Source organism: Venturia canescens, chromosome 3, assembly GCF_019457755.1.
Source record: "Venturia canescens isolate UGA chromosome 3, ASM1945775v1, whole genome shotgun sequence".
NCBI classification, from domain to species: domain Eukaryota; kingdom Metazoa; phylum Arthropoda; class Insecta; order Hymenoptera; family Ichneumonidae; genus Venturia; species Venturia canescens.
In genome coordinates, this window is record NC_057423.1 from 2,421,683 (window position 1) to 2,430,346 (window position 8,664).

The window sequence follows — 8,664 nt, forward strand, 5'->3', positions numbered from 1 at the left end:
AATCGATATTTAGAAGGATCAAAAAAATGTATGAATTATATAACCGGTAATAAAAACTCTAAGTGCATGAAAATTGCGGCAAAACTAGAACGCGAGAAACTTTATATCTTTGCGGTAAACCAATATTTGTAACGTTTTTGACCTTCCTATGTAACATTGCGGATTACTCAAGGGAATCGTACTCATACGCATGCAGAAACAAAAACTTACATTTTTCTTTTATTTTTAAATATAAATATGTGATTTTCGAATAATTTATGAAAAACGAAAATAAATTTTTTTTCCTCAAATCCAGAGATGCAATCATTGTGAGAATACGTTTAAAAATATGAAAAACAGCAATACTTTCATTTTCTTTATTAAAATTATTCTTTCCCGTTGAATTTATATTTATAAAATGAGCGAGAAATTCAAATTCTCCCGCTGTTTGGTCCGCCAATGATCGCTAGGGAAAATCGATTTCCTCGACAACACACACTACTGCAGAACCAGCAGCAGGCTCTAGAACATAATAAACGTCAGCTGACTCTCGTCAACAAGAGTCTCGGTGTTTGTTGCTTGGCCAAATTTCCTTTTTTCTTTGTCTTTCAAGTCGTAAAACGTGTTGAATACACGCACGCATTGGCACAGTAAATGCGGAATAATTCATAAAAATAATGCGTGAACTTTCGTACTTTGTGTAATGTCTTCACCGATTCTCGTCTCACTGTGCGTTATTCGCATCGAAATTGTTGATTCCAAATCCGAAGAGAACGCTAGTAAGTTTTTTCTGTCTCGTCAATGTAACTCTGCGCATTTTCGTGGCTTACAAGTTAAAATGTTTACAAGTCAATTTTTTTCTTTTTTGTAACGTTCCAATTTTATGTATAGCGATTTGCCAAAATAAATAATGGAATATCGCGATTATCATATTTTCCAGAGACAATTATTGCAATATCATATTTATAAAAACTATTCAGGAATGTTTTCAGATAATTTTGACATACCATAAGGCAGTCCGGTATGCAACCAAACCCAAACAAATTGATGGTTGTAAGCTGTGAATGTTCTATTGCAAACATTGATATTATGGAATCAAAGGAATCAAAAGCATCATAAACCATTTCAACAGTTTTTGACAAATCCTTGCTCTTTCTAATGTGTCTTTGATTTATATTTTATCTTCAAAAATTTTTTCTCTTCAGTAAACAATTCCTCAGTAACTGAAGTAGAGTAAAAAATTATAAAAGAGTTTAGAAAAAAAAATAATCATGCTGGTTTGTTAATGGTACAGACAATGTGAACAATCAATAGATTTATAAAAATTGGTCCATCATTTGTCAATTGGAAGGGAAACTCGATGAAAATTTCAAATCACAGTTGAATTTTTACTCGAACTAACATTTGTTTTTAATTCAGGTACGATGGCTGCAAGGAAGATGAGAGGGTGTAGAGAACCGCGTGACATAACAGTAGAGAGTTATGCTAGTGTAACTGAAGGGCCGACTCCCCTTTTGTTCACATCACAAGGATCAAGCAAATCTCACTCTACATCTCGTACAAATTCAGAAGAATCATCATTCGGCACGCAAACTGCACTAACGAATAATGCAGGAGAAAACGGACAAGCTGCTTCTTCCTTACCTGCCAATCAGATCGCTTTTATCTCAGGCAATCCATTTGTCGAAGTCACCAAAGGAATCTTGCATCTTTTCAAGGAAGAGTGTGTGATTACAATAATTATTAAATTCACTTGTTCATTCGTGTGCCAACAATCTCATTTTCCAATTTGAACGAACAAAAGCTCCAATTATCGTTCGATTCATAATTCAATAATTGAATTACACGAATTATTATGAATTATTATCTTTGCATATATTCGATATAATTGATAGCTTAAATTTTTCAGTGAATTGACTGAGAGGGAATGCGCTGCTGACCGTAGTCACACAATTTGTATTCTTTCGGTCCCTGCTACAATGACTTGTCACGATTTATTGACGTTCACAGCAGCCTGTCATCAGGATATTCAACATTTCCGTATAATTCGTGATAGCAGTCCGAATCAATACATGGCGTTAATAACTCTTCGATCATCGGTGAGTATGGCTATTGACGAAATGTAAAACAATGAAATTGTTTTTCAATCATGAGATGAATTTTAATTCAATTGAACGTAGATCGCTGCCAACGAATTTTACGAAACGTTCAACGGAGCACCGTATAATTCCCTCGAACCGGATGTCGTCTGCCACATGGTTTTCGTGTCGCGAGTCGAAGTCGCCGACAACGGATTGTCTTTAGCGGGACACACGGAATTACCATCTTGTCCGGTTTGCCTCGAACGCATGGACGAAAGCGTCGATGGGATACTCACCATTCTCTGCAATCATACCTTTCATTCCAGCTGTCTCGTCAAATGGGGCGATATTTCCTGCCCAATATGTCGTTATGCGCAAACCCCTGAACCTCTTGCAGACAGTCACTGCATGGAGTGTGGTACGTCTATTTTTTTTCCAGTTTTTTTTTTAATCTCTAATTTTTGTTCATTGGGATGTAATTGCAATTTCAACGATCAACCACACTATTTCTGTTCCGGCTAGTTGAACGAATCAATTTACGTCAATCATATTCGTTAAAGATTCGCTGGATTTATTATATTTCGTATTACTAGACGTAAAGGAGCAATGGAACATCAGAGATTCGAAATAAGAACTTCAACTGAATTAAAATCTACATATAATTTGAGCAATTGTTAACTAAAAAGTTATCGTTCATAAATATAGTTCGGATTTGGTATTTTGAGCTTGATTAAAGGAAGGATTACTCATCTCAACTGAGAAATACAATGGAATTTAGATTCCGCAGTTGCAGGTGCGACAAACGACGCTCTTTGGATCTGTCTGATTTGTGGACACATCGGTTGCTCGCGCTATCATCAAGGTCACGCCTTTGAGCACTACCGCGATACTCATCACTGTTATGCGATGCAACTCGGTAACAATCGAGTGTGGGATTACGTCGGTGACAATTTCGTGCACCGTTTGCTGCAGGACAAAGATGGAAAAATGGTCGAAGGTGGCCAAGAACCAACCAAGGGCGAGGGCGGAGGTGTTGATGAAAAAGTCGACGCTGTACAACTAGAATTTACATATCTTTTGACCTCTCAGTTGGAAACTCAGCGTCAGTATTTTGAGGACAGGCTTATCAGAATCGAGCAATGCTCTGCTGCGGATATTGCTGAACTCCAGGAAAAAATTGAGCACATTGCAACAGAAAGCACAGCGATGAAAGTAATTCTTTTTATTTTACATCTCATGGATTCTTTCCTGTTCCAGTTTTTCAGAGTTCTTTCATTCCCAATTATCATTTTTTTCTCAATTTCTGTTGATTTTAAATTGCTAACAGTTCCAACACGATCAGATTTTTTGAAATATTTTCTGAAATTTAGATTAACTGATTTGTCAAGATTTTTAGATAAATTTTTTATAAATTGATGGTTTTCTGTATTTGAGATGTTCATAAAAATTGAATATGTTCCTGATAAGTATTTAACGATTCTGATTTGTTGATAAATTGATAAATTTTTAATGACTCAACGTTTGGACTTTGTTGCAGGAAAAACTTGTGAGTTTGACGCGTGAGAAACAAAGTCTCGAGAAGCGATTACAAAACTCAAATGCGAAGCTGGTGCAAGCACAAAGTGAATTAAGCGAAGAGAAGGAACTTCGAAAAGCGTTGCAACTAAATCAAGCATCTTGGCAAATAAAACATAAACAGCTTCAGGACGAACTTTCCGAGTGCAAAGTATCGAAGGACAGTGAAATTACAGATTTACGAGAACAAGTTCGCGATTTGATGTTCTTTCTGGAAGCACAGAAGCAGATCGACAATTCGGTCGATAAAGATGAGATTGCCAGTGGTCAAATAATATTACCAGAAACATCGAAAAGCGTAAAGCATCATCGCTCATCAAAATCTCATAAAAAACATTAAATCTTTTAAAGAATTAATTCGTTGCTCAGTATTTATTTTTTTCAATTAAAATTAAATGATCATCATCCTTAGTATCGGAGAGAAACAGAGTTGTTTTTTATTAATTGATTGATTGCGACAAAAATTTGGAAAAATGTAGATCATTGAAAACTCGAATGAAAGATTAACACTCTAGGAAATTTTTCTTGAATTATCGAAAAAGCCGATCAAAAATATCTGAGAAGATAGCCTATTAACGAAACGATAATTTTTTTATTTATACTTAATAACACTGTTACATAAGAATTTTTATTTAAAAATACAGTACCGTTATACAAGAGCTATTTTGTACATAAATATTGACAAAAGAGTTTTATGCTGATTAGTAGTCCTTATAATATAATATTAAATAATATATTGTACGTTTCTTTTTCATTTATTATTTTCACTAAGATTGTGCATCCACCGTGATAACCGCCGTGTGTGTACTACAAATCGTAAAAAAATTTGAGGGTTATCACGCTCGGGAAGTTGCTTCCCTTTTCCAATGGGGAATGTATGCGTTCGACTTTTTAATTGAAAAAATAACAAAAACAAACGAAAACAGATAATTTTTCTCCATTCAAACTTAGAAGTTAGTTGAGACATTTGCACATTAAATACGGTATTAATCTCTTTCTCTCTTCAGCCACATTTGCAAAATTTAGTTGACTCTCGCTTTTTCATCAATTCATTCACGTAACGAATGATATGGTTTAATGGCATAGCTATGAAAAAGGCACACCTTTTTTAACCAAGCTCATTTTTCTTTTCCTCCAGCTGCCGTTTGTTTTTATTTTTATTTTTGTGTTTCTTTGCTTTAAATTTAGCATCAGTCGGCCTCGTTGGCAGTGGAATGGGTCATCTGATCCTTGGCTTTTCTCTTGAGCATTTGTCGCTGATGTTCATACTCGAAATCGTCCTCACTCAAATTTAGTCTCTGAATCTGTAAAATTCATATTTTTGTTATACGCTTCTTGATTGTAATGAGTTTCTAGCAACTTTGAATTCTACATTTTCTTGATCAATCACTATAAACAATTACCTGATAAACTAAAGCCTCTTCTTCGACTAAATGATGGGGCGGATTCCTTAATACTTGGAGAGTTTCGTACATCGTAGGACAACGTTTCGTCAATGACGAACGTCCGAGACAACCTTTTAACAAGACGAGGGCAACCTTGAAGATAACTTTGACTCCCTCACAGAGAAACATGTCCCAGACGCGAAGTATACTTTCCCATGGCAATGTCCGCGTATATACACATAGGAACCATTCAGTCATGTACAAAATTGGATCCATTTTTTGTTTTTTCTGTGAGAAAAGAAATTTTTCGATTATTGAAACATCAAACTGCACGTCGCGACTCTTACTTTTGAATGAGGAACATAATTTATATAAATTTTTATGAAAATTTCCTCTATACAATGGAATATCAAAAAAAGTATAATACAATACTAACGAGATGTTTGTAGGCGATTGGTGAGACTCGTTTCAAAAGAGCAAACAAAATATCTCCGTCTCTTTGCAAGGTTTCCATGCCTTGACTATAATAACCAACAAGGTACTTGTCACAGACAGCGACAAGACACCAAAAGGATTGTACAGCTGGCATGTGCATGAGAAGGAATGCTGCGATTGGCGCTTGCGCTTGACAATATCCAACTTTACTGTTCAGAATAGAATACGCTTTTAATACTAAGAACAGTTCCTGTTGGCCAGGCGCGTTATCAACAAACATCTCATGATGTGGGAATTGTCTGTGAAGGTCTTTTTTTATATCTTCAATATATTTTGGATCTCCGCTTCTTTTTATCAACTCTTCGTAAAGATTTGGATTTTCCTGCATTAACAATTGACCGCCACAAAGATTCAACCACGCTCTCAGTCTCACCGACGGCGGTATTCCTTTCCTGCATCTTTCTCTCACTTTTCGATAATTTCCTGTCATAAAAGATGACCAATTGTTTAACATTTGTATCCATTTTTGTTCTCTTCTCAATATCACCTCCGGGGGTATTCCTTGTTTTCTGCAACACAAAATATCGAGTGAATTCATTTTTACGACAATGCAGAAACAACAGAGGCATGGTCGCTGAAAATAAATTATCAAAAAAAATTTTCACTGTTACACGAATGAAATGTTGAAGAAACAAAGATGAATTAATGGCAGATCAATAAAATCAGACATGCTTTCAAAATAATTCTGAATTGATTTAAAGATTTCAGTGAAACCCTTTTTATTAAAATTTAAGACTTAAAAAAATTGAAAACGTATGTTAAATAGACATTTTTGAACAAAATTTCTCACCGTTCCGGGCTATACTGTGAACCTCCAAGAAATCCATGTCTATCTGGTACCGTAGAAATAACAGATCCTGATTGATAAATACTGCTTGCCTCTGATTCTGTTTCTCCATTCAAATCTTCATCGGCATTGCGAGACGCAGAGGAGGCCATGGCATCTTCCTAACTTTCTGCAAAGAAGTACCTTTATCAAAGCGAGTCATTTAAAATTATTATTCTTCGAAAGCTTGAAAAAATGAACAAAATGCCATTTTTTTAAACTAAAATCTAACAGTAGCAACAACAATCTGATCATTTTTTTTCTTTCCGCCAGTTCGTTATTTGCTATAGTAATATGCATTCTGAAACTGTTATGCTTGAACTTGAGCCTTTCACTCGAGTGGCAGGTAGAATGGACTGCACACAAAAAGTTACTAATAGGTGACACCAATGTTATTGAAAATTGCACGATCAGCTGACACCAACTGAGAGTATCGGGTTAAAAAAAAAACTCCTTTCTTTTAAATAGTAATATATATATCTACACATAAAATACTGTCTAACAAACATGCATGTGTATGAATAAAATCCTCATAGAATATATAAATACATTTATATATCCTTAAATATGTAATATTTTCCATTTTTGTATATTCAGAGTGTGCAGAATACCTCGACATACACGAAGTCAGACTGGTAATACGATTCAACAAACAATTAAATTCCCACACAGTAATTGCCATTATAAGACTTTTCCAAGATAAATTCGGGATGCCACAAACACGATTTTTCATCGAAATAATAAATTACCATTACGCTAATTATATACGCCGATTATATAACGTTGTCAATGCTGATTTCAAATTATTTTTCACACATCGTAAATACTGTACCAAAGACTTCCATATGCATACGAGTTGTCACAAAATCTACTCGGATGTAAAAAAACGTTGAAATACACAAAAAGAACGTGATAATTTTTTTCTAGAAAATCAAACGATGAGTATATTGTGTTTCTAACTTCGAATCAATGCAATAATTTTCAGATTGAAAATAATAATGGAAATTCGAAAGATTATGAAAACCGAAACGAAACAACAATACGTGGATTTGAATAAAAGGCATGAAGCTCCGGTGTAAACCCACCACATTGATTTAATAATACTTCAAAGATAGTGAGTAGAGAAAAACTGTCATTCATCGAGTTTGTTGATTATTGAAGTGGGCGTAAATTCCGATTTCATCTTGATTCTCATTACCCACATGCAACGAATCGTTTACCAACGTGTGTCGTGGGGGGCAAGAGAAAAAAAAGATACTAGGGAAAAAATACAAAGGCAGCAATATATTGTCAAACATTCCCACGGTCAAACGTGGTCACCTAATTGAAATTACCTTAGCGGGCAGCGGGGAGGATTGCAAACTCTCGGCAATTTCTGTCAATTGATATCAATTGCTGAAATTGGCGAGAAGACAAAAACAATAAGAAAGCAAAACTTAAAGAGCCATAATACAAAAATGACGAATGAATAAAAAACTAGGTGGATTTTAGCATACGGTTCGTTGTCGGAAAGCACTAAATTCGTCGTGCGTTATTGCGCGAATTGGCGTTCAAATAACATATCCGCAAAGAAAAAAAAACGAGAGCCCTTTACGATGTACCTCTCGTAATATCTCTATATAGATATTTATATATGTGTTTATTGCACACGCGTCACGTATATATATCCATATATCGTACTATTAATTCACATTCGCGCCGCTTGCGAAACTCGCGCACACACATGTACATAACACGAGATGAGAGAGAGCAACAGCAGCAAGCACGGCCCACGTATTACGCCGTGTGCTTTCCGTCTAAAGTAAACAACCGACTGGCGTTACATCAATTTATCTCGATGTAAATTATGTCAAGTGAGAGACCGAACGAAATTCAATTTTTTTCACTATATGTAAGAAAATGTTCTAGTACCACCAATATTTTCTGATAAGCTATAGAAATGAATAATTGATCAGCTGGGTCACTTTATAATCTACGAATGACAGCTCATACACGCTCGGTTATTTGGTGAGCGGTTCTTCAATAGCACCGAATAATTCACGTATTCTGGGTGGTTATCGCGGTGGCCTAGAAATGTATAGCCATACACCATAGAAAAATAATGAAGTACAAGTACCGTTCTCCTTTGGACATTGACTCGCGCGTCAACACCGAAATATCACTTTACTATTACCCGCCTACCGCCCATCAATGTACGCGTATGCAGTTAATCTATATATACAGAGGACTGTCAAGCGCGAAGAAGGACGAATAACGCGACGCGCCGACTCTCAATCTGACAGAAGATCCCCTTCTCTTCGTTTATCCCTCCCTCGTCTTCGTT

General features: G+C 35.6%; 2 protein-coding genes across 6 annotated transcripts; one reads left to right on the forward strand and one right to left on the reverse strand.

Moving 5' to 3' along the window:
• The first annotated feature begins 496 nt into the window (after window positions 1-496).
• Window positions 497-4,369, forward strand: LOC122408568 (BRCA1-associated protein). Of its 3 annotated transcripts, none has more exons than XM_043415416.1 (6): window positions 497-758; window positions 1,399-1,702; window positions 1,889-2,078; window positions 2,160-2,478; window positions 2,848-3,272; window positions 3,598-4,369. In XM_043415416.1, the coding sequence occupies exons 1-6, from the start codon at window positions 683-685 to the stop codon at window positions 3,973-3,975; spliced, it is 1,692 nt and encodes a 563-aa protein (XP_043271351.1). In that variant the 5' UTR covers window positions 497-682; the 3' UTR covers window positions 3,976-4,369. The 3 variants fall into 3 exon arrangements, with proteins under 3 accessions (XP_043271351.1, XP_043271352.1, XP_043271350.1); XM_043415417.1 differs by having other exon boundaries at window positions 2,854-3,272; XM_043415415.1 differs by having other exon boundaries at window positions 498-758; window positions 2,839-3,272.
• LOC122408570 (TBC1 domain family member whacked-like) lies at window positions 4,242-8,612 on the reverse strand. Of its 3 annotated transcripts, none has more exons than XM_043415420.1 (5): window positions 8,458-8,612; window positions 6,306-6,471; window positions 5,457-6,024; window positions 5,039-5,308; window positions 4,242-4,939 (listed from the first exon to the last, which is right to left on the reverse strand). In XM_043415420.1, exons 2-5 carry the CDS (start codon window positions 6,452-6,454, stop codon window positions 4,826-4,828), a joined length of 1,101 nt encoding a protein of 366 aa, XP_043271355.1. In that variant the 5' UTR covers window positions 6,455-6,471; window positions 8,458-8,612; the 3' UTR covers window positions 4,242-4,825. The 3 variants fall into 3 exon arrangements, with proteins under 3 accessions (XP_043271355.1, XP_043271357.1, XP_043271356.1); XM_043415422.1 differs by having other exon boundaries at window positions 6,306-6,467; window positions 8,458-8,604; XM_043415421.1 differs by lacking the exon at window positions 8,458-8,612 and adding an exon at window positions 7,676-7,799.
• Window positions 8,613-8,664: the final 52 nt, after the last annotated feature.